At 45.7% G+C, this 25,121-nt stretch overlaps 1 protein-coding gene across 1 annotated transcript; it reads right to left on the bottom strand.

Moving 5' to 3' along the window:
* Positions 1-2,537: 2,537 nt before the first annotated feature.
* Positions 2,538-7,815, bottom strand: LOC102941961 (cytoglobin-1). Its single transcript, XM_007064067.2, has 3 exons — positions 7,628-7,815; positions 5,019-5,250; positions 2,538-3,725 (listed from the first exon to the last, which is right to left on the bottom strand). Exons 1-3 carry the CDS (start codon positions 7,720-7,722, stop codon positions 3,597-3,599), a joined length of 456 nt encoding a protein of 151 aa, XP_007064129.1. The 5' UTR covers positions 7,723-7,815; the 3' UTR covers positions 2,538-3,596.
* Between the last annotated feature and the right edge of the window lie 17,306 nt (positions 7,816-25,121).

Here is a 25,121-nt window from a genome sequence, read left to right as displayed (position 1 = left end):
ATCAAAGTAATCCTCACTTAGAGATGTAGTAGAAATTAACCTTTCCAATATCGCAATGTTGCTGCATATGTAATTTTTCAATTTTTGGGGGCGTTGTAGGAAGAAACAGATGAGAATTGGCAACACCAGGGACATAGACCCCACTGCAACCTCTTGTTATGTTTCACTCACTGCTTGTGGAAACACACCTGCTGATGATTGGGTGTTTTGGAATTTGCACCTTCCTGTGGCAAGGCTTTACCAATGCAACTCTCATCTGGTAAGTTATTGCTTGGCAATGGTAGAGGCCAGATAGTTTCCAATTACATTTGCTTCATCCTGCTTGCAACTGTTTCTTTATCTTTCTTTGCTCCCCACCTTCTAAGCCCAAAGGAAAAGCACTGAAAGGTCAGAGTTTAGTGGAGAGACTGATCATTTGAGAGTATAGGTTGTTTGTACGATGCTTAGGTGATCATTTTTGAGATCTTGGAAAGTGCAAATAACCTACTTTCCTCTAAAAGTCTAAATATGAATTCTGCTTCCTGGGTCCCTCTATATATTACCTGAAAAGAAGAGAAATATTATTGGCAAAACATTTTGTTTTAGAGTAAAGTGAGGATTTTCCTTTATTGAGAGTCCTTTGAGTCTTCTTCCGGTTTCCCCTATAGTTTTCATCGTCTGCTCTATTTTCCCCATTGTGGCCATGGGCTTGGGGGAGAGAAGCTTATCAAATGCAAACTCAATCATGTGACACAAAGCTGGTATAACGTTTTACTACAGGCACAAAAACAAGTAGTGCTAGCCATAATATTAAACATCATGGCAATCTTTCACCAAAGGTGTTCCTGCCATGGGTCATATGAAAGCTATGCAGCTAGACATGAAGGCTTCGCTCATGCTGTGGAATAGTTCCACAGAAAATAAAGTTCTCTCCCTGCCATCTTTAGATCTGAGGTTTTTCCCGTAACCTTTTCTTCACAGTAATTACAGTATTTGTAAGTGTGTATACTGATATTAGTTCACCTAGATAACAATAACTTTATATGGTTTGCCTCCCGAACACTGGGATATGTGGGGAAGTAGTAGTATCCTCACTTTACAGATGGAGAACTGAGGTTACAAAAGACAGAACTGAGAATTGAAACCAAATCTCCAGTGTCCCGGTCCAGCATCTTGACGACAACACCATCCTTCAGCCCTATTTTGCGGTAGTTACCTGCCACCTGGCACCCTTTTAAAAATGAACTGCAGACCTTAAACTGTTTTTATGGTCTCAAATCATTCACATCACATACATAAATCTTAAATTACAAACCTATTAACATTTTTAAACAAAGAAGTTGAAAATGAGTTCCTGCTTTACATCCCTGCCAAGGCTTGAATTCGGGATTCTTTGTAAATTCTTCTTCTGTACTCCTCCCAATGCAGCAGCAGCAGGTGAGATGACAAGAACCCCAAAACCCAAACCACCGTTTTCAAGTACCAGACCCTTCTGTGCATCTGTATCTGTCTTTCTGTCTACATCAGGTGTATCAGGGACTGTGTATCTTATTTTGCCTTGGAGAAAATAGAACCCTTCACTTGGGTTGTAGCAGGTAAATAAAGGAGAAATTTATTTATAATGTTTCAACATGTTTAACTTGACTCTGTGTATAACCTCTGTGATGCATTTGGGACCATAAATAGTTTTTACAAGTTTTGCTCCTTCCCTCAACACTTAAAACTGCAGTGGAGCACACTTGCTTGTAATTTGACCCCCACAAAAATGCCTGATGGTCTTTCTTGTATTCTACCCACAGACAAGCATCTGAACCTATCTCTTACCCTTCCCAGACCCTGGCTTCACTCCCTGCAGCCTGCCCAGATGCAAGCATCTTGTCACCAAGTTCTTCCAGTCTCCAGGTGCCCTAAAGCTTGGTTACTTCCTTTGTTTCCCCTTCCCAGAGTTATCTTAAAGTCCTACTCACTTCCATTTTGATCTGAAGTGTAAATAATCAAGTGTGTTCATGCTAGGTGTGAGAACTGGAATGATCCTGATCTCTGACAAAACCACTTCATCACTCTCCTCTCCTGCCTCCTGGGTAACTCACTTTAGGTGTCTGAGTGCTGAGAATATAAATGGATTCAGTGGGCAGCATAGGGCACTGAAGCAAAGACTATCTAGTCAGTCCTCATTTTCCTGGAGCAGTTTAGCTTCTGGATGTTGGGAGTTCAGCGTCTACTGCTGAGTGGATGCGATCTGTGAACGAAACTGTGGAATGTGGGAGAAACTTCAAGTTCTGGTTTTGTTTGGTTTTAAACGTTTGTTTTATCCCATGGTTGTGACCCTGGACAAGATAGAAGCTCCCCTTCCACCACTTTAGGAGCCCAAGCACTGTAGACTTGTTAGGTGCCTGGGAATTGCACCCTAGATGGGTTAATATAAATGCCACACAACTACCAGTAATAGTGCATTTATAACCAGGCACCACAGCTGACTACCCACTCCCTTGACAGGGCCTCTGTGTTATGAAATATTCCGCTCTGGTTTTACAAGTGAGGAGAGACATTCACTTTCTTTAATTCTGTTTATTACAATCAGGTGATATCTGCAGTTACACTTAAGCAGAAGGACACATGCTGTTAAATATAGTAACTAACGATTTCACCACTTCCTTTAAGCACAAGGAAAAACAATCAAGCAGACACTGAGTCATTTACTGCTGAAGAGAGGCTGAGGCATCGTGATGGAACAGGAACGCTGAGAAGGAAGAGGGGAAGGACTATGGAGGAATTTACACCAAAGTCAAACCTGCCAGGCCCCACTCAGCTGATGAAGGAAAGACTCTCTCAGCTGGATTAATTTTAAGGCATTGTTTACATAGTATACAAGCTAGTATGTGTGATACCACTGCCATCTAGTGGACAGATTAAGCATTACACTCTGCTGCTAAAGCCTGTACTTCATTTGAGATCTGCCTTCGTTTACCACCGTGAAGGGGTGGGTGGCCTTGTTTGGCCTGATGATGACTATCACCCCATGCTTCTGGAAATCTCACCATCCTTGCACAAGCCAATCTGGTGACTTCCCTCATGGTTTCTCAGTAGTTAATTGCTCACGCACCTGGAGCCTTCCATTCAGTATTTCACAAGCAGGGCAGTTGGAGAAAGGAACACCTCTCATGTCACTTCAAAAATTACCCCTTCAGGTTGCTGACCAGAGGATGAGATGCTCTGAAAGGGAATACTGCTCCATCACTCAAGGGTGGAAAGATGGGAGGTGATAGAGAGGTTGGTTCCTTTCTATTCTAGTAGCAGGTGAAGTGATGAGTCTTCTATCCAGAAGTATCTACCTTAAAATGTATTACATGGGCTTTCAAGGTTATTGCTAACTTACATACATATTGACAGAAGGATCAAACTGGGACATCTCTAGGTGCAAAGTGCATGAAGATTTGTTGGTTGCTTTTGATATATATGTTTTTATTTTCCTATATGTATTTACGTTCCTATGTTCATGTTAGCTTTTCCTGTTTTTTTTCTTCACTTTCAACTGTGGCTGGAAGTTCAAAGTCAGTGATTCAGTGCTGAGTCTTGGTGCTGGTGAGAGGTTTTAGGAGCCCAGAGATGGCACTTCCTCACCAGCCAGCTTCTTTGTAGGCATTGTTCAGGCGAGTGCAGATTTCGTTGGTCACCTTCTCAAAGGAAGCCTTGCAGTCTCCACCATATTTCTCCTCCATCAGTTGCAAGATAATATCACAGATTATCTAAAGGAGAAGGGAGGGAGGGAAAGAAGCAGACCATGTGAACTCCCTCCATTCTATCTGTGAATAAGAATAGCTGTTTGTCAATTGGATTCCTCCTAATAAGAAAAAAGTTGTCTGACTCTCTTTGGAGAAGGGAAAGGGACACACAAACAGCTTTGCAATGTGTGGCATTCAGAACTGGAAATGGGTAATGAAAATGAGCCTTGGTGCAAAACCCACTCTGCACCATTACCACTGTTTGTGTAAATCTATCCCATATCTGATGGATTAATTTTGGCCACACTTGTATACGTAGTCATAAGAGCATATGAATTGCCATATAAGATAAATCAGTGGTCCATCTAGTCCATTATCCTGTCATAGAATCATAGACTATCAGGGTTGGAAGGGACCTCAGGAGGTCATCTAGTCCAACCCCCTGCTCAGAGCAGGGCCAATCCCCAACTAAATCATCCCAGCCAGGGCTTTGTCAAGCTGGGCCTTAAAAACCTCTAAGGAAGGAGATTGACCAGTCTCTGACCAGTATTGGGCCATATTTACACTACCACTTTTGTTGGTATAATTTATGTTGCTCAGGGGTGTGAAAAAACACACCTCTGAGCGACATACGTTAGACCAAGAGAAGCACTGGTGTGGACAGTGCTATATTGAGAGAGCTTCTCCCACTGATATAGCTATCGCTGCTCATGGAGGCGGTTTTATTATGCCGACAGGAAAGCTTGCTCCCATGGCCATCGAGTGGCTAGATGAGCGATCTTGCAGTGGCGCAGCTGCATCAGTACAGCTGAGCCACTGTAAGCTCTCGAGTGTAGACACGGTCCTAGATGTTTCAGTGTAAGGTGCAAGAAACCATGTACTGAACAATTATGGATTAGCCTGCCCGTAAGGTAAGCTTTCTCCTGATCCTCCTCATTTACTAGGTGTCTTATGCTCTGTAACAATGAGAGTCTTTATCTCTTTTTAAATATATCGGTAATGTCATTACAATACTAACCTACTTCCTAGGCAAGTCTTGAGATTTAATTAATGCTACCAGAATGCTTTGAAGGTTAAAAGTTCTATGTACATTCTATATAGTACTATATTACAAGCCTGGGTAATGTGATGCAGGGGGATATAGGGGTGGAGGAAAGGACATGACTGGCAGCACATTTGTCAGTTCTAATTATGACCTTTCAGCAACCCCAAATGCATAAGCATCATCAAAGCCGATTGACACCTGTGCTGTCTCACAGGAAAGATGTGCATCCCATTACATGTGGTACATTTGAGGGGGGAAGTCTGCTGACTCACCCTAAAGTTCTTGGGGTCAACCTTGAGCTGCATGGCATGTTTCTTGCCCAATGGGTTCACTATTCCAAGGAAAGCATCAGTGCTGTCAAGGTGTTGGACCAAGTCATTGATGGTGGTGAGGACCCTCTTGCCATGACTCCTGACTTGATCTGACTGTTCCATCTCTTCAGCTGTGCCCATCCCTTTAAAGTGGGTGAAGTAGGACTTGGTGTCTGGGTGTTCTGTAAACATTCTGCAGTGGGTCAGAGAAGAAATGGGAGAGGAATACAAGACAGTTGAGCTACTTTTTGTTTTTCCTAAAGAGCTGAGCACTGAGGCATTGACACTGGTGTAGCTTCATGTTCAAGACCTTGTCTCATGTACTTCCTTGACTTCTCTCCTTAACTATAGTCATCACTTGCTCCCTTTTCTGTGTCACCTCTGGCCTTCTTTCCTAGCAAGTCAAAAGCAGATCCCTGCTAACTCCAGACCACTGTCCTGTAGCAGTCTGCCATTCCCTCCACTCGTCCACCTCCAGGATTTTTTCTTTGTTAATTACACCTTAAAACTTGCTCAGGCTGCTGCCAGCCAGAAACCCAGTAACCACAATGACGCTTGCTAATACCAAATGCTCACAGCCTACCTGTCGTCTTCTCTTCCTAGCTAGTTTCTCTCATCATTTAACAAAAGTATGTAACAGAAAATGCCTCCGGAGTGTGAGGCCAGGAAGCACATTCACCTTCTGTACCTGGATTAAAATCCTACCTTGTCCAGTTTGCCCACTTAAATGGATGTTTTATAAAACAAATTACAAAAAATAAAAAGCCGAAATCCATTGGAAATTGGGAATTCAGTCCCACCAAGGATGTTGCAAGAGCCCAAGAAAATGGAAACAGGGAATCCAAGTGGTAGGCTCTTCCCTTTATCTAAATACATGAATAGATGGAGGGAACCCCTAGTTTGGGGAAGGCCCAGACTGCAGTTTGCTGCCTGCCTTCAGATGGTTAAGTGTTAGGTACCACTGGCATCATTCACTCAAAAGATGGTTTAGACTGAAGTCACATGTGAAGGAAATGAGGCTTCTTTCTATAATCCCATCCAAAGTTTAGTGGCACCTTGACAAATCATGTAAGAACGCAATATTTCCCTCGCTGGACCAAACTAATAATTTATTTAGTCTGGCCACAGAAAGTTCGAACTAAGATTCCCTGGGCAGAAGGGCTTATGGTTTAAAGGGGCACAAGTTAATACACTACAGAGGAATGAAATACAGAAATGGAGTGGAAGGTGGTCATTGTAATTGAAATGCCTCACAGAATAGCTGAGGTTCAGAGTGCAGCTATATACATGAGAAGTGACTCTAAAAATTGCATTGTGTGGTTCTAGGTTTGGGACTCCGTGACTATCATATCATTTTTTTGTAAAGATGTTTTTTTATTTCCCCAAAACTTCCAGCCCTGCAAGTTTACCCAGGATCTGAGACTAAAGCCAGGACTCCTGTCTTGGGCATCATTGCCAGTAAAAACAAAAAAACTTCTGCAATCAGATGTTAGTCAGCAATTGTGCAGTTAGTGCATGGAAAGGAATAGAATCCAACTCATTCTCCACAAGCTGTGTTGGCTCAAAGCTAACAGTAATAAAAAGTGCTAAATCTTTTACAGTAAATACCACAGGGAACAGATCTGTTGAATGAGATAGCACCATTTTTAAAATTATCTCTTTTCTGACCTTAGTTGTACTTTACAATATTCTAGGATGGAGAGGGAAAGAGCTTTATGTACATTTACTGAGGCTGATGCAGGCATTCAGAGTGGTGTGAAAGGAGGAAGGAGTGAGTGAAAGAGACACCAGAAACGGTAAGGAATCACACCCGGGCAGATCCATAGCAGGGTTAGAGTGGGTAAAGGCAGAGATGTAAATGCCAGCTGAGTTATTGGGTGCTTTGAAGATGAAGAGAAGAAGTTTGAATTTTTGGGAAGTAGAAGGAAAGCCATTGTTAAGATTCTCTAGAGGAAAAGATCCAAGGAGAATGAGACTAGAAACAAAGCTATTAGTTATGTAAGAGGAGATCAGTAGTGAGAGCAATTTCTGTGGAATGAAATAGGTGAAAGCTAGATTGGAAAGGGTCAAGGAGAATTGAAAGAGAAGTTTTGAGGACATAGAAGTAAACAGCTCATTAAAGGAGTTTAGAGGGATATAGGATCTGGATTCTGTTCCTGGTTCTATCACAGACTTGTATGTGGACTAAGGAAAGTCAGTTAACTTTCTGTTTTGTCTGTCCCATTGTTAGCTGCTTATGGGACAGAGTGAAGAGGAGTGTCTGACTAGCTGGCCTTTTCTTTTTTACTGTTCATTATTGTATATACCTCAGTTATATCTCTTCTTTTCAAGTGAAATAGTTCTAGTTTCTTTCATCTTTTCCAACCCATTTCTCCACACTCCTCTTTTACTTTTATTTCTCTGAACCTCTTTTGTCTCATCTATTTCCCACTGAGGTGCGGTATCTATAGCTGCTAATGTTTCCAGGCAAGGAATTGTGCGAAGTGCACCAGAACAAGTTCCTAGCATGTAGTTCTATCAGTCTCTTTTCCTCCCATCTTGGCTAGCAATGGAATGGGATCATTCTTTACCTGACCAGCACAGTTGTCCCATTGTCTTCAGCATTGGCATACATCTTCTCCCAGGCCCCACGAGCCCTCTGCACTTCTGCTTCAGAGAATGCCATGTTGAGATCAGAGTGCAGTGAGATGAGAGAGGAAGGGTAGGGAGTTGCAGGTAGTGTGATTTGTGCTCCTGCTCTCTGCTTCAGAGCTCTCTATATACTACCCTAGGGATTTAAGGGCTTTTGAATGGGTGCTTTGTTTCCACTTCAGTCAGTCACATTTCTGCAGGTTTTAGTGCTCTCTAATCACCTCTAATCAGGAAAGGAGGTTACCATGTGGAGAGGGAGGGATAGAATTCTCACTGTGAGAGCAGGGGACCACAGTACACAGAGAAGAAGGGTTGGGGTTTCAGTGGGCAAGGATGGGGTTTGGGCTGGCCTATCCAATGGCTTTTCAGCCATGGCAGTGTGTCCATTTTCTTCCATAAAGACACCCCCACACTGCTGTGGGTATCACAGTTGCAGGGTAAGTTATATCTTTGACCCCTCACTCAGTGTCTCTGTGGCCATTTTTCCAAGTGACGGGCCCAGCGCCCACACGTCTGAGTGAAATCCTGAGATTCACCCCATCTTTAGACTGGGTCTCCAGGCTACAGCACACCTGTTACCAACCACGTTTCCTCAGATGGTCCAGTTGGGATTAGCCCCTGCTATAGACTTCCCCTCAGGAGCCATGAACACAAGGTAAACACAGTGACACCCAACAGCTTCTTCAAAACAAAGTATTTATTTATCTACAGGAATGTAGCAATCAGGAGGAAAAAAGCCCTGCATCCACATAATGTCTTACCTAAGCTTAGCCTTCCCCCCCAAACTTAGGGAGCCATGAGAGGAGGGTCAGTGTTTCCCCAGCTGTAACTCCTCCTTTGGACACACTCAGCTTCAGGGCTCAGGCTTTTAACTCCTTCCTAGCTTTGTTTCCTTTTTCCACTTGGATTCTCACTATCACCACCACCACTTGGGGTTACTGGCGAGCCTGCTGAGCAGAGCCTGGTGGGGGCAAACCTGCAAAGGCATTGATACCTGTAATGAGTATCGGTGATTGTGCTATCTGCAGACCTGCAAAAACCACCCAGGACTGAGTTAACTCTTTGCACCCATACAGCAGGCAGCATGGTAGCATTCAAATAGACAGAGGTACACATACTATCAATGAATAATAGACATCTCCCACGTTCTTCACAGAGCGCCAGTGAGCTTACGCTGATCCCTTTCTAGTGTGTCCCTGACCTGCCAGCTCCACTCCACAGCATCTGTCACTGTCAGAGCAGTGACCTCCCTACGTCATCGGGGATGTAGACAAGATGCTTTTATAGTTCTTCGTGGTTTGACCATTCCATGCTGGCAACTCTGACAAGAAGGGGATTTTTTTCAACTCATCCATTGCTGAGAACTGGCATCTGAATCAAACTCCACTAATCTGGCCATCACAGCCCACTCCCCATCTTGGCCTTTGTATCCCTCAAATTGGAGGGCTTGGGCTGGGAGAGTCTCTGTGGTCCCAGTCTGAACATTTATTCTGCCTATGCTGCTCCACCTCCTTTGAAGGCTTTTTATGGTGATGACCATCCATATCAGTGGGAGGGTTGTACACAGAGCTCTGGAGCCCTTTGCTGCTGCTGTTTGTTTAATCAGAGAGGGCTACTGCTATCCTAGGCACCACAGTTCACCACAGTCGTGACTTTCCAGCATTTCTGCTGTTCCAGTGCTCAGGTCCCTCACTCAGCTCTAGTAATTCACCTTACTCCTGCCTGGCAGGAACGCTGCTTTTCCAGGCCTGCCCCTCAATACACTTCCACCTTATCTTCTAACTTTCCTGCTATTCCAGTCCTTGGCAGCTCCTGATCTGAGCAAATATAGAATTATGTTCTACCGTGTCATAGGTTGGCAGTATGGGCAAAACGTCTGCTGGAGCCTAGGCTGAGATCACCTGACCCTTTTCATTAATGACCTTAGTTCTATCTTTGATGGCACGTCCTTAGAAGTTCAGGCTGCCATTACCTGAGCTCACTGCACCCCCAGTGGGCCATGTAATTCTAGCACAATAGGAAATCAACAGCACTGAAGATCCAGAGCGTACGTGTTTCTTTCCCTTTCATTACCCTAATCCTACTGGTTTACAGTTATGATCCTCCTCACATGGCTCCCTAAGAGGTTTAAAAGAAAGAAAAAACTGATGAGCACACTACAGCACAACCTGCTCAGGGTAAGGGGGAGACAACTGATGGAGAGAGAGACAAGTGTCTGTTAGAAACCTAACATGAGGTGGTATAAAGAGGTTGTAGAAAGAGAACAGAGGCTAATTATTCTTATTAGTCACTTAGGGCAGAACAGGAAGCAAAGGGGCTTAAACTGCTGCATGAGTAATTCAGGTTAAACACTAGGAGAATTTTTTTAATGAAGAAAAGTTCAGGACACAAAAACACTGCAGCGGGAGGTGGAGGAAGCAGTGTTTCTGGAACTATTCAAATGAGGGACAAAATCCCACGTATAAGGGATGATTTAGGGGGAGGAAAGGAACTGATCCTACCATGATAGCAAGCAAGGTGTTTCAGTGTGTCTGGTGTAATACACTGATATGGATCTGGCATCATAAACAAAAAGAAACAGTAGTTCCAAACACACAGCCAGAAGCCTTCGTGTAGATGGGTCTAGATACTGCAGTGATGCGTGCATTAGTAATATCAACAGAGACAAAGGAAAGGTGCTTAACCAAGCAATGAACCAGGGCACCAGCACTGAGGCTGTTACAGCCCAGCTCTGGGGCTCCTTAGTTTCACATGTTGCACTTTCCAAGAGTCTTTCTCCATCTCAGCCCTGCTGCAAGGCATCTTCAGCACCTGCCTGGTAAATTCATGCCAGTTCAATTTCATTGGATGGGGCAAAGATCACTTCAGCGCTACTCCAGACTTGTCCATCTATATCAGCAGATGTCAGTTACACTGTGAGGTGAAGACCTCCTCTGGCCTGCAAGTCTCTCTGGTGGTATGTGTATATGGTCTGGAATGGAGCATGTGTGGAAATTTGTGCACAAGGCAAAGGGAGTTGGTGTGTGTAGGCGTGGGGATCTCTGGGTGATGTCTGAGAGGTCTGTATAGACAGGAGTTGTGTTTCTGTACCGAGAGGAGTGGGGAGTGCTTTGTGTCTATATGGGGGTACAGACAGGTGGATCTAGAGGCTGTGTGTATAGTGGAGGTAGGGAGGGAGTGGAAAGGTGTGGGAGTATGCTATGTCTAAAGGATGGGAGGCGATCCTGTTGTGTTGGGTAAGTAATGACGGAGGGCTCCAGCACACTATAGATGATCTCAAATGACTCCATTGAAAGTGAAAGCCCCCTCCTGTTCCCACTCTAACAAAGAGCAGATTGAGGTAGAGCCTTAAGAATGGGGACTTCTGTTTTCTTGTACTAAATCCTCAGCAAAATGTCCTGGATTTCAGGAAAGCTCCTGAAGGTTGGGAGGGAGCAGCTGTGTTGTTGGAATTTCTGCACAAATAGGTCTTTGAAGGTAACTGCAAAACTGGGTCAGGGAAATTCTGACCAACACAGACCAGCAAGTAGTCACAGAAGCTCGAAGGGAAGAGTAACGTTAAGATGACATGAGGTGTTGGGGCCTCCCATGCCTTAGAGCTACAACATCCTGTTAGAAGCCAGGAATGGGAGAACTACCAAGTGAAGGTGCAGTGAGGGTCTTGAGGGCCACAGTCCTCCCTGATTACAGAGAGGTTTTCTTTTTCAAGGTGCCCTGAGAGGAAGGACTTCTAAAGAAGAGAATGGGAACATTCATTTTCCTTATGTTAAAGGATTAGACCTGCTCAGGGCATGGAGGTAGAATTTACTTTCCATTGGAATGTTCTTTTGTGTTGTGAGATGCCCTGTTCTCAGCTTTCTGTATTTTCTTCATGCTAGAAGTATTAAGTTTTTCTCTTGGTTAGAACTTAGACCGTTCTGTCTAGTTGTGATCACCTCTAGGGAAGGGGAGACCCAGGGAGCAGCACTCAGTCCCAGATAACTTCTTCCAGTGGGGCAGGCCACAGAAGTGGTGAGCGCATAATACATTTACCTGAAACTCTGCAACAGCTCATCTAGATGGGTACTCTCGGGGCACTTGCAGTAACAATATCCATTGCTTTGAGGGTACATTCTCTTCTCTCCAGCTTGTCCTGTTCTTCTCTATCTCCTTTTCGTAGGCAGCATGTCAGAGACAAATCTTGGTTCCACAGATAGCGGTCTTTTCCCTTCTCCCTCAGGCTTCCTAGTTACAGCCTGTGGTCCTTTTAATTTCTAAAGTATTAATCTGTATATTATAATTAAGGCTACGATTTAGTCACTGGTATTTGTAGTAAAGTCATGGACAGGTCCTGGGCAATAAACAAAAATTCATGGCCCATGACCGTTCATGACTTTTACTATAAATACGCCTGACTAAATCTTGGGGCAGCCGCTGCTGTAGAGTGCGCCCCAGGGACCGCTGCCCGGAGCCGCCAGAGCAGCGGCTGCTCTGGCCACCCTGGGGCGGCTGCTGCTGCAGGATGGGGCAGCGGCACCAGCTTGGGGCGGTGGGGGGGGGCAGCGGCATCAGCTGCCAGAGCAGCAGCTGCTTGGGTGGTCCCCTGGGCCAGCCACACCGGCCACTGCTCAGGCAGTCCCCCGAGCCAGCTGCTTGGGCTGCCCTGGGGTCAGCCACACTGGCCTCTGCAGAAGTCACAGAGGTCACAGAAAGTCATGGACTTCCGCAACCTTCGTGACAGACACGGAGCCCTAATTATACTGTCAGACATGACACCTCCCAGAGAGATATTAGACACTGAAGATCTGAAGAGATTATCACTATCTCTGTTGAAACATCCTTTGTATGTCTCTTCAGTCCATTAACTATGGTATTTATTGCTTTGGACAAACTATTTTTGATTTTCCTGCACAATTTAAAAAGTCTTTCTAAGGAGAATAGTTGTCTCCCAGCCCAGCTTTGCGCCTTATTTCCAAATAAAGATCTCACCCCGCACCTGCCTCCCATGGCCAGACTTCAGAATGCCCATCTGCCTTTTGTCCTAACAAACAGGCTTTTTTCTTATATTGGTCCTGGTTGGAAGTGTTTGCCCTAAGCTGGCTTGGCAAACCTTTAAATCGACCGGGCTAACTTTTCCTTTGTAATTCCCTCTTAAATTTATATCACTTTATATTGAATGAGAGTCATGGGCAGATCAGAGGCAACCTGTGTTGCTTGTCTCAGGTGCTCTTCAGCTGCCCTCTTTAGTATAATGATACTAAAATTATCCAAGGGAGCTGTCCCTGTTAGTGTAATGGCTCCCCATGGTGGGGAGTGAGAGGTACTACTGTAGGGTTGCCAACTTTCTACTCGCACAAAACTGAACACCCTTGCCCCGCCCTTCCTCCAAGGCCCCACCCCTTCTCTGAGGCCCCCCCCACTCACTCCATCCCCCCCCCCGGTTGCTCTCTCTCCCCACCCTCACTCACTCGCTCATTGTCACCAGGCTAGCTCAGGGGGTTGGGGTGTGGGAGAGGGTGAGGGCTCCAGCTGGGGGTGAGGGGCTCCAAGGTGGGGCCAGAAATGAGTTCAGGGTGTGGGAGGGGGCTCCAGGCTGAGGCAGTGGGTTGGGATGCGGGAGGGGGTGAGGGCTCTAGGGTGGGGCTAGGGATGAGGGGTTTGGGGTGCAGGAGGGGGCTCTGGGTTGGGGGGTGGAGCCGAGGGGTTTGGAGTATGGGAGGGGGCTCTGGGGTTGGGCAGGGTGTTGGGGTGGGGGGGGTTGGGCTCCGGCTGGGGGGTGCAAGATCTGGTTTGGGGCTGGGGCTGAGGGATTTGGGGTGCAGGAGGGGGCTCTGGGCTGGTGCTGAGGGGTTCGAAGTGTGGGAGGGGACTCCAGGCTGTGGCAGGGCGTTGAGGTGAGGGCTCTGGCTGGATGTGCAGGCTCTGGTATGGGGCCGGGGATGAGGGATTTGGGGTGCAGGAGAGGGGTCCGGGCTGGGACCAAGGAGTTTGGACGGTGGGAGAGGGATCAGGGTGGGGGGGGGGTAAGGGCTGCAGCTGGGGGTGCGGACTCTGAGGTGGGGCTGGGGGTGAAGGGTTTGGGGTGTAGGAGGGTGCTCTGGGCTGGGCCCGAGGGGTTCGGAGGGTGGGAGGGGGATAAGGGTTGGGGCGTGGGAGGGGGTTGGGGTGCAGGCTCCGGGCAGCACTTACCTCTGGCAGCTCCTGGAAGCAGCGGCATGTCCCCTCTCCAGCTCCTAAGCGGAGGCATGGCCAGGTGGCTCTGCATCCTGCCCTGTCTGCAGGCACCACCCCTGCAACTCCCATTGGCTGTGGTTCCCAGCCAGTGGCAGCTGCAGAGCTGGTGTTTGGGGCAGGGGCAGCGCGCAGAGCCCCCGGCTGCCCTTATGCCTAGGAGCCGGACTGGGGACATGCCACTACTTCTGGGAGCTGTGCAGAGCCACGGGAGGCAGGGAGCTTGCCTTAGACCTGTTGCGCCACCAGCTGGACTTTTAACGGCCTGGTCAGCTGTGCTGACCGGAGCCACCAGGGACTCTTTTTGACCAGCGTTCCGGTCAAAAACCAGACACCCTATGTTAGGGCAACTGTCTGCTTTCACTCTCTAGTTCTGATAAATCATCTCTAACCAATTTGGGAAGAGAGAGAAAAAAGCTGTTTTAATGCCTTTGGAGTGACTCTGCCAGAGCCCATTGTGACAGGTTCCAGGGCACAATACAACAACCTTTCTCTTTTTGGGGGAGGTGGTGGAGGTGAAATGCTTTTGGCTGACTGTTTTGATCCCCTTACCAGCTAGATGCAAATATTGGTGGTGGCAACAGCGGCAGTGTTTTTAACTGATGCTCCCACCATGGGTAATTTCATGTCATTTGTGTGGTATTTGCTACAGTGGTAGGCACTATAAGTCAGTCAGTTTGGTCATGGAAACTTGTTCTGTCCATATGTGTTTTAGACAATGAGGGAAGGACAGGGTCCTGAGGGTCTCTACATTTTACTTTACTGCCTCTACCTAAGGCCCTACCCAAGTCACAATATCACAGACAGGGTGAAGTTGCCCGTTTTGTGTTACATTTTTTATTTGATATTTTCATATTCAATTTTATATTTCTGTGTAACTCTTAACTCACCTGGGGCACTTGTGGTGGGGGAAGGCTGAGGAAGTGTTCAGCAGTTGGGAGAATGAAAGCGAGGTAATATTTCATAGGGGTTCAATAGCTGCCATTAGATTGAGGGCCTGTACGATGGGCAGTTGTGAGCAGTTCAGCAGTAGGGAGAGGACGGGATGCTTGTCAGAGAGGCTGCGAGCTGATCTGGCACCTGGCAGGGGCACTTGTTGGGGAAATGGGTTGAAGTCAAAAATATGCAGCTTTGTTTTTTCTTCTGCATTTTACAAGAAATAGCAATATGTCAGTGACTCTTGTGACTTTTGCCTGTTTTCCCCCTTTTATCAATCTGTGACTTTTGATATTTTGAACCAGGATTTAGGTAGGGCCTCATCTAGAAACCTCTTCAGAAGATGCGGCCTGTGTAGGGTGGGGGAAGGGGGACCCTATCATTCAAAGAGTTAAACTGAAACAGTGCATTGAGATTATACATTTTTCATAGCATGGACTGTCTTTGTCTGTAAGAACCATCATATTATTTCTGGGCAGTGGTTTCAGAAGAAGCTAAGATTTCCTTTTATTCTAATTGAGAAATGCTTTAGTAGAAACCATCGGCTTCATTTGTTCAGTTTTCATAGTAAAAAGCAGGTTATGGCATTAATAGCGATGTATTCCTCTGCTGAGGGGGCTGCAACAGTTCTAATTAGAGGTGGGCTGAGGAGGTGCTGGTCACATTCAGATCTGGAATAGATTTAGGCAAGCTCTTGGCTTCAAGATTGAACAAGTGTTAGGACTGGGGGTGTGATGGTGTCATCATCTCATGAGCGCTGCTCATAAGAGTTCAGCCGCATGTGACTTGCTGCTGGAAAACAGACCTCTTCTGGCTTTCAGTAAAAACCATAGTGGGGGTGGGGCAAGGTTTGAGGATTACATAATAATACTTTTAGGTACAACTTTTCATCCACAGACCTTAGAGCCCTTTGCAAAGGAGAGGAAATATTATTATCCACATTTTACAGATGGGAAAACCAAGGCACAGACAGGTTTAGTGGCTTGCCTACGGCCACATAGCAGATCAGCAGCAGAGACAGAACACAGGCCTCTCCTCTCAACTATGCTGTCTCTTTCCCATCCTAGAAATTCAAATGAGTTTGGATTTAAGATTCCCAGTTTGGCCCCTCTCTAATTCTTCCATGTTCAGGACAACTGACCCATAACTAGAAGGATGAAAGCTTCCTTGTTAATTGTGTTTGCCAACATGCAGACACCACCGCTTGCAAGTAGGAACCCGAGTGCACTTACCAGCCTCAACTAGGACATAGGACAGCTGCAGCGGCACAGGAGCCAGCAAACAGAGCTGTACACAGGGGAGTGTGAGTGGGAGTTCTGTTGGAGGAGAAGGTATTTGTGTTTGGTTTTGTATTGGTAGTATTTGTATGTGGAGAGGCTTGTAGGGGCTTTGTGCTGGGAGAGAAGCTGAGCCCTGATTAGGGGGCGGGGCTTCTCTGACTAGGGGTCCTAAAAGGCAGCCAGCCAGTCAGGCAGCGGCACAGGAGCCAGCAAACAGAGCTGTAAACAGGGGAGTGGGAGTTTGGAAGGGGAGTTTGTCTTGTGGTGCTTGTTTGGGGTTTGTTTTTGCTGTGGGGGGTGGTGTTTTGGTGTAGTTTGTGTTTCCCAGATTAACAGGATTTAGGTGGGAAGGCAATGACAGATACAGAGGCAGCAGTGGGAGTGACCCATGTAGTGGAAGACACAGTGAAGATGACTGGATGTGGAAGCTGCGGTATGTACATGATCCTGGAGGGGGCACCTGGTAAGAGTTTTGTCTGCATGAAATGCCGTCTGATAGAGCTGATGGAGGAAAAGATCCGAGGTTTGGAGATGCAGGTAGAAAGTCTGGTTAAGTTTAGGAAGGGGTTTGAGCAGATTATGGAGCAAAGACATGAGGTATCTGAAGGGAAAAGCTCAGACGTGCAGGTGGAATCAGGGCTGGGGAATTCTGAGGGGAGACTGGGTGAGGAAAGTGCTCAGTGGAAGCATGCGACTAAAAGAACCAGGCAGAGGAAAAGACGGGCTAGTGAAGGAGAAATAGAGCTCAAGAACAGGTTTGCAGAGTTGGAAAATGAAGAAGGGGCTCAGCAGGTAGTCACTGAAGGTGGAAGGGCAAGGAAGAAGAGAAGAACGGCTAGTCCTATAGGAAAAGGGGAAGAGTCAATGGAGACTACACCAAATATGAGCCCCAGAGGATACAGGATTGGTTGAAGAGGATTACAAGGGAGAATAGGAATGGAAAGAACTTGCAGCCAGAGGGAACAGGGGATAGACTGGAGAATAGCACCGTCACCAGGAAAAGGCAGGTCTATGTGATCGGGGACTCTTTACTGAGAAGAATAGACAGGCCTGTAACCAGAGCTGATCCAGAGAATAGAAGGGTATGTTGTCTTCCAGGTGCTAAGATACGGGATGTAGACCTGAGGTTGAAAAGGATTCTAAAGGGAGCAGGAAAGAATCCCCTAATTATCCTTCATGTGGGAACAAATGATATGGCTAGATTCTCGCTGGAAAGTATTAAGGGAGACTATGCTAGGCTGGGGAAGACGCTTAAGGAAATCGAGGCTCAGGTGATCTTTAGTGGGATTCTGCCTGTTCCTAGAGAAGGACAACAAAGGTGTGACAAGATTATGACTATCAACAGATGGCTTAGGCAGTGGTGCTATAAGGAGGGCTTTGGGATGTATGGCTACTGGGAGGCATTCATGGACAGAGGACGGTTCTCTCGGGATGGACTTCATCTGAGTAGGGAAGGAAATAGACTTCTAGGATGGAGGCTGGCACAATTGATGAAGAGAGCTTTAAACTAGGAATTTGGGGGAGATGGTTGGGAGATGTCCACGTAATCTCCATGCCGGATTTTAGCATTGAGAGGGAAGAAAACGAAGTAAGAAAGGATACAGCCGTGAGTAGGAGAATGTATATAAGGAGGAAGGGCAGTGTGGATACCAGTCTAATAGGTTATACTGGCTCTAGAATGACCGTGCCTAATAGGGTACAGAATGTGAGCGAGGCCAAACAGCACAAATTAAGATGTTTGTACACCAGTGCGAGGAGCCTAGGTAATAAAATGGAGGAACTAGAGCTACTGGTACAGGAAGTGAAACCAGATATTATAGGGATAACAGAAACATGGTGGAATAGTAGTCATGACTGAACTACAGGTATTGAAGGGTATGTGCTGTTTAGGAAAGACCGAAATAAAGGTAAAGGTGGTGGAGTAGCATTGTATATCAATGATGAGGTAGAATGTAAAGAAATGAGAAGCAATGGAATGGATAAGACAGAGTCCGTCTGGGCAAAAATTACACTGGGGAAGCAAACTATTAGAGCCTCCCCTGGGATAGTGCTTGGGGTGTGCTATAGACCGCTGGGATCTAATCTGGATATGGATAGAGCCCTTTTAAATGTTTTTAATAAAGTAAATACTAATGGAAACTGCATGATCATGGGAGACTTTAACTTCCCAGATATAGACTGGAGGACGAGTGCTAGTAATAATAATAGGGCTCAGATTTTCCTAGATGCGGTAGCTGATGGATTCCTTCATCAAGTAGTTGCTGAACCGACTAGAGGGAATGCCATTTTAGATTTGGTTTTGGTGAGTAGTGAGGACCTCATAGAAGAAATGGTTGTAGGGGATAATCTTGGCTCAAGTGATCATGAGCTAATTCAGTTCAAACTGAACGGAAGGATTAACAAAAATAAATCTGCAACTAGGGTTTTTGATTTCAAAAGGGCTGACTTTCAAAAATTAAGGAAATTAGTTAGGGAAGTGGATTGGACTGAAGAATTTATGGATCTAAAGGCAGAGGAGGCCTGGGATTACTTTAAATCAAAGATGCAGAAGATATCGGAAGCCTGGATCCCAAGAAAGGGGAAAAAATTCATAGGCAGGAGTTGGAGACCAAGCTGGATGAGCAAGCATCTCAGAGAGGTGATTAAGAAAAAGCAGAAAGCATAGAGGGAGTGGAAGATGGGAGGGATCAGCAAGGAGAGCTACCTTATTGAGATCAGAACATGTAGGGATAAAGTGAGACAGGCTAAAAGTCAAGTAGAGTTGGACCTTGCAAAGGGAATTAAAACCAATAGTAAAAGGTTCTATAGCCATATAAATAAGAAGAAAACAAAGAAAGAAGAAGTGGGACCTCTAAACACTGAGGATGGAGTGGAGGTCAAGGATAATCTAGGCATGGCCCAATATCTAAATAAATACTTTGCCTCAGTCTTTAATAAGGCTAAAGAGGATCTTAGGGATAATGGTAGCATGACAAATGGGAATGAGGATATGGAGGTAGATATTACCATATCTGAGTTAGAAGTGAAACTCAAGCAGTTTAATGGGACTAAATCAGGGGGCCCAGATAATCTTCATCCAAGAATATTAAAGGAATTGGCACATGAAATTGCAAGCCCATTAGCAAGAATTTTTAATGAATCTGTAAACTCAGGGGTTGTACCGTATGATTGGAGAATTGCTAACATAGTTCCTATTTTTAAGAAAGGGGAAAAAAGTGATCCGGGTAACTACAGGCCTGTTAGTTTGACATCTGTAGTATGCAAGGTCTTGGAAAAAATTTTGAAGGAGAAAGTAGTTAAGGACATTGAAGTCAATGGTAAATGGGACAAAATACAACATGGTTTTACAAAAGGTAGATCGTGCCAAACCAACCTGATCTCCTTCTTTGAGAAAGTAACAGATTTTTTAGACAAAGGAAATGCAGTGGATCTAATTTACCTAGATTTCAGTAAGGCGTTTAATACCGTGCCACATGGGGAATTATTAGTTAAATTGGAAAAGATGGGGATCAATATGAAAATTGAAAGGTGGATAAGGAATTGGTTAAAGGGGAGACTACAACGGGTCCTACTGAAAGGTGAACTGTCAGGCTGGAGGGAGGTTACCAGTGGAGTTCCTCAAGGATTAGTTTTGGGACCAATCTTATTTAATCTTTTTATTACTGACCTCGGCACAAAAAGTGGGAGTGCGCTAATAAAGTTTGCGAATGATACAAAGCTTGGAGGTATTGCCAATTTAGAGAAGGACCAAGATATCATACAGGAGGATCTGGATGACCTTGTAAACTGGAGTAATAGTAATAGGATGAAATTTAATAGTGAGAAGTGTAAGGTTATACATTTAGGGATTAATAACAAGAATTTTAGTTATAAGCTGGGGACGCATCAATTAGAAGTAACGGAGGAGGAGAAGGACCTTGGAGTATTGGTTGATCATAGGATGACTATGAGCCGTCAATGTGATATGGCCGTGAAAAAAGCTAATGTGGTCTTGGGATGCATCAGGAGAGGTATTTCCAGTAGAGATAAGGAGGTTTTAGTACCGTTATACAGGGCACTGGTGAGACCTCACCTGGAATACTGTGTGCAGTTCTGGTCTCCCATATTTAAGAAGGATGAATTCAAACCGGAACAGGTACAGAGAAGGGCTACTAGGATGATCCGAGGAATGGAAAACTTGTCCTATGAAAGGAGACTCAAGGAGCCTGGCTTGTTTAGCCTAACCAAAAGAAGGTTGAGGGGAGATATGATTGCTCTCTATAAATATATCAGAGAGATAAATACCGGAGAGGGAGAGGAATTATTTAAGCTCAGTACCAATGTGGACACAAGAATAAATGGATATAAACCGGTCATTGGGAAGTTTAGACTTGAAATTAGACGTAGGTTTCTAACCATCGGAGAAGTGAAGTTTTGGAATAGCCTTCCAAGGGAAGCAGTGGGGGCAAAAGATCTATCTGGCTTTAAGATTAAACCCGATAAGTTTATGGAGGAGATGGTATGATGGGATAACATGATTTTGGCAATTAATTGATCTTTAAATATTCATGGTAAATAGGCCTAATGGCCTGTGATGGGATGTTAGATGGGGTGGGATCTGAGTTACCCAGGAAAAAATTTTCTGTAGTATCTGGCTGGTGAATCTTGCCCATATGCTCAGGGTTTAGCTGATCGCCATATTTGGGGTTGGGAATGAATTTTCCTCCAGGGCAGATTGGAAGAGGCCCTGGAGGTTTTTCGCCTTCCTCTGTAGCATGGGGCACAGGTCACTTGCTGGAGGATTCTCTGCTCCTTGAAGTCTTTAAACCATGATTTAAGGACTTCAGTAGCTCAGACATAGGTGAGAGGTTTTTTGCAGGAGTGGGTGAGTGAGATTCTGTGGCCTGCGTTGTGCAGGAGGTCGGACTAGATGATCATAATGGTCCCTTCTGATCTTAGTATCTATGAATCTATAGGGAAAGAGTCAGCCACTCTGTCATGTAAAGGGCATTGGATATGGTAAAAATCTGTGAAATATCAGATCGGCTTTATCACCTGGTAACCCTTGGACTTAGCTCTTTTCTAAAATGTATTACAATCCTGTTAATGTGAAAGCCAGGCACAATAAATAAACTCAATCCACTTGCAAGTGATGGTTTGAGTCAACTTCATTTTAAAAACATACATTTTGTTGTAAAAGTAATCTTACCCCACTGTGACCAACATCTAGCTGTTTTTGTTAACTGTATAATCTCCACCACATAATCAGTATTTTTTTGAGTTGAAGCTAAGTTTACCAAAGCCACCATTCTGCATCTAATGCATCGATGAGACACTTGGACCATTCAGCGGAGATTATTTGTTCAGCTTGCCACTGCTGATGTCACTACTGGCCGGCGAAGGCTACATCTGCCACTCCTTGGCAATTCACATTGCCTCCTGGGCTCTGCCAGGAGACACAAAAAAGTACCCCTAGTGGCAGGAGACACAAATTACAGGACTAAAACATGTCTTGGTCCCTTTGCTCTGACACAGCATTAACTCACAGAGGTGCAGTGCCTGAATGTGAAGTAAATGTGGGAGTGTTGGCAATTATGTTTAGTGAATAAATGTTGGACTGGACCAGAATCCCAAAGCTCAAATACTTATCTAATGTTTAATGCTAGTACAAATATCTGCTCTTGTGTAATAGCAAGTACTTCCCAGTTGTAAATTGTAAATACCTTGAGAACAGCTTTTCCTCAGGTTATTAGTTTCTGGTCCTCCCTAAAACCAGGCAACTCAGAGGTGATTAAAGACTGTAGAATGTAATCAAGCTATCTGGAATCTCAATATGAAATTTGGGTGAAGAAGGATCTGGAGGTAGTGTGTGGGTGTTGCTTACTTTATCTGGACATGTTTAATAATGATAAACATGATCTTTTATATTATTCTCTCCATCTTCAATGCTTTTTGCAACAAATAACTAATTTTCACAGACCCCTTTTAGCAACCATGGTGGCATGTGTCTTTGATAGTGAATTGTATTATCCCCATCCCTGGGGAACGCAGGTTAAGGCTAAATTTTTCAAAAATGTTTCCTAACTTTGGTTGCCTGACTTCTTGGGTGCTCAGCTTTAGACACCAACACCTAGTGCCTGTTTTTCAGAGGCGATGAGCACTCATAGCTCGCCAGTCACTCAATGCTTCTGAATATCAGGCCCTAAGTGTCTCAAATGGGGCCTCCCAAAAGTCAAACAACCAAAGTTAGCGGAGACACTCTTAAAAAGTTGGCCTAAGCCCTGGTCTACACTAGGAGTTTAGGTCAAATTTAGCAGCGTTAAATCGATGTAAACCTGCACCCGTCCACACGATGAAGCCCTTTTTTTTTTTTTTTTTGACTTAAAGGGCTCTTAAAATCGATTTCCTTAATTCACCTCTGACAAGTGGATTAGCGCTTAAATCGGCCTTGCCGGGTCGAATTTGGGGTACTGTGGACGCAATTAGATGGTATTGGCCTCCGGGAGCTATCCCAGAGTGCTCTATTGTGACCGCTCTGGACAGCACTCTCAACTCAGATGCACTGGCCAGGTAGACAGGAAAAGGCCTGCAAACTTTTGAATTTCAATTTCCTGTTTGCATGGTCACCTGCAGCTTGCCACGCTGGCCAGAGCTCATCAGCAGAGGTGACCAGGCAGAGCTCATCAGCAGAGGTGACCATGATGGAGTCCCAGAATCACAAAAGAGCTCCAGCATGGACCGAACAGGAGGTACAGGATCTGATTGCTGTATGGGGAGAGGAATCCGTGCTATCAGAACTCCGTTCCAGTTTTCGAAATGCCAAAACATTTGTCAAAATCTCCCAGGGCATGAAGGACAGAAGCCATAACAGGGACCTGAAGCAATGCCACGTGAAACTTAAGGAGCTGAGGCAAGCCTACCAGAAAACCAGAGAGGCAAACGGCTGCTCCAGGTCAGAGCCCCAGACATGCCACTTCTATGATGAGCTGCATGCCATTTTAGGGGGTTCAGCCACCACTACCCCAGCCGTGTTGTTTGACTCCTTCAATGGAGATGGAGGCAACAGAGAAGCAGGTTTTGGGGACAAGGAAGATGATGATGATGATGAGGTTGTAGATAGCTCACAGCAAGCAAGCGGAGAAACCGGTTTTCCCGACAGCCAGGAACTGTTTCTCACCCTGGACCTGGAAGCAGTCCCCCCCTGAATCCACCCAAGGCTGCCTCCCGGACCCGCCAGGCGGAGAAGGGACCTCCGGTGAGTGTACCTTTTAAAATACTATACATGGTTTAAAAGCAAGCATGTTTAATGATTAATTTGCCCTGGCATTTGCAGCTCTCCTGGATGTACTCCCAAAGCCTTTGCAAAGGTTTCTGGGGAGGGCAGCCTTATTCCACCCACCATGGTAGGACACTTTACCACACCAGGCCAGCAGCACGTACTCGGGAATCATTGTAGAACAAAGCATTGCAGTGTATGTTTGCTGGCATTCAAACAACATCCATTCTTTATCTGTCAGTGTTATCCTCAGGAGAGTGACATCATTCATGGTCACCTGGTTGAAACAGGCTTTTCTTAAGGGGACATTCAGAGGTGCCTGTTCCTGCTGGGCTGTTTGCCTGTGGCTGAACAGAAATGTTCCCCGCTGTTAGCCATGTGGGGGGGGGGCAAAATGCGACCTTGGAACGAAAGCACATGTGCTGTGTATGTAATGTTAACAGCAAGGTTTACCGTGAAAGAGTGTAGCCATTGTTCTAGAAAATGTCTCTCTTTAAATACCACTGCCTCTTTTTTTTTTCTCCACCAGCTGCATGTGTTTCAAGGATTACAGAATCTTCTCCTTCCCAGAGGCTAGTGAAGATTAGAAGGCAAAAAAAACGCACTTGTGATGAAATGTTCTCTGAGCTCATGCTGTCCTCCCACACTGACATAGCACAGACAAATGCGTGGACGCAGACAATGTCAGAGTGCAGGAAAGCACAATATGACCGGGAGGAGAGGTGGCGGGCTGAAGAGAGTAAGTGGCGGGCTGAAGAGAGGGCTGAAGCTGAAAGGTGGCGGCAGCATGATGAGAGGAGGCAGGATTCAATGCTGAGGCTGCTGGAGGATCAAACCAATATGCTCCAGTGTATGGTTGAGCTGCAGGAAAGGCAGCAGGAGCACAGACCACCGCTACAGCCCCTGTGTAACCAACTGCCCTCCTCCCCAAGTTCCATAGCTTCCTCACCCAGACGCCCAAGAACGCGGTGGGGTGGCCTCTGGCCACCCAGCTACTCCATCCCAGAGGATTGCCCAAGCAACAGAAGGCTGGCATTCAATAAGTTTTAAAGTTTTAAACTTTTAAAGTGCTGTGTGGCCTTGTCCTTCCCTCCTCCACCACCCCTCCTGGTGCTTCTCTCCTCCACCACCCCTCCTGGGCTACCTTGGTAGTTATCCCCCTATTTGTGTGATGAATGAATAAAGAATGCATGAATGTGAAGCAACAATGACTTTATTGCCTCTGCAAGCGGTGATCGAAGGGAGGAGGGGAGGGTGGTTAGCTTACAGGGAAGTAAAGTGAACCAAGGGGCGGTGGGTTTCATCAAGGAGAAACAAACAGAACTTTCACATCGTAGCCTGGCCAGTCATGAAACTGGTTTTCAAAGCTTCTCTGATGTGCACCGCGCCCTCCTGTGCTCTTCTAACCACCCTGGTGTCTGGCTGTGTGAAACCAGCAGCCAGGCGATTTGCTTCAACCTCCCACCCCGCCATAAACGTCTCCCCCTTACTCTCACAGATATTGTGGAGCACACAGCAAGCAGTAATAACAGTGGGAATATTGGTTTCGCTGAGGTCTAACCGAGTCAGTAAACTGCGCCAGTGCGCTTTTAAACGTCCAAATGCACATTCTACCACCATTCTGCACTTGCTCAGCCTGTAGTTGAACAGCTCCTGACTACTGTCCAGGCTGCCTGTGTATGGCATCATAAGCCATGGCATTAAGGGGTAGGCTGGGTCCCCAAGGATACATACAGGCATTTCAACATCCCC

Source organism: Chelonia mydas, chromosome 1, assembly GCF_015237465.2.
Source record: "Chelonia mydas isolate rCheMyd1 chromosome 1, rCheMyd1.pri.v2, whole genome shotgun sequence".
In the NCBI taxonomy this organism is placed as follows: domain Eukaryota; kingdom Metazoa; phylum Chordata; order Testudines; family Cheloniidae; genus Chelonia; species Chelonia mydas.
The sequence above is the reverse complement of the archived record's forward strand: the minus strand, read 5'-3'. Positions and strand labels throughout refer to the sequence as shown.

Coding starts and splice junctions, on each gene's coding strand:
- LOC102941961 (XM_007064067.2), bottom strand. CDS start 7,722: ATGGCATTCTCTGAAGCAGAAGTGCAGAGGGCTCGTGGGGCCTGGGAG. Junction 5,251..7,627: donor GGGACAACTGTGCTGGTCAG/GTAAAGAATGAT, acceptor GACCCACTGCAG/AATGTTTACAGAACACCCAG. Junction 3,726..5,018: donor TTGACCCCAAGAACTTTAGG/GTGAGTCAGCAG, acceptor CTTCTCCTTTAG/ATAATCTGTGATATTATCTT.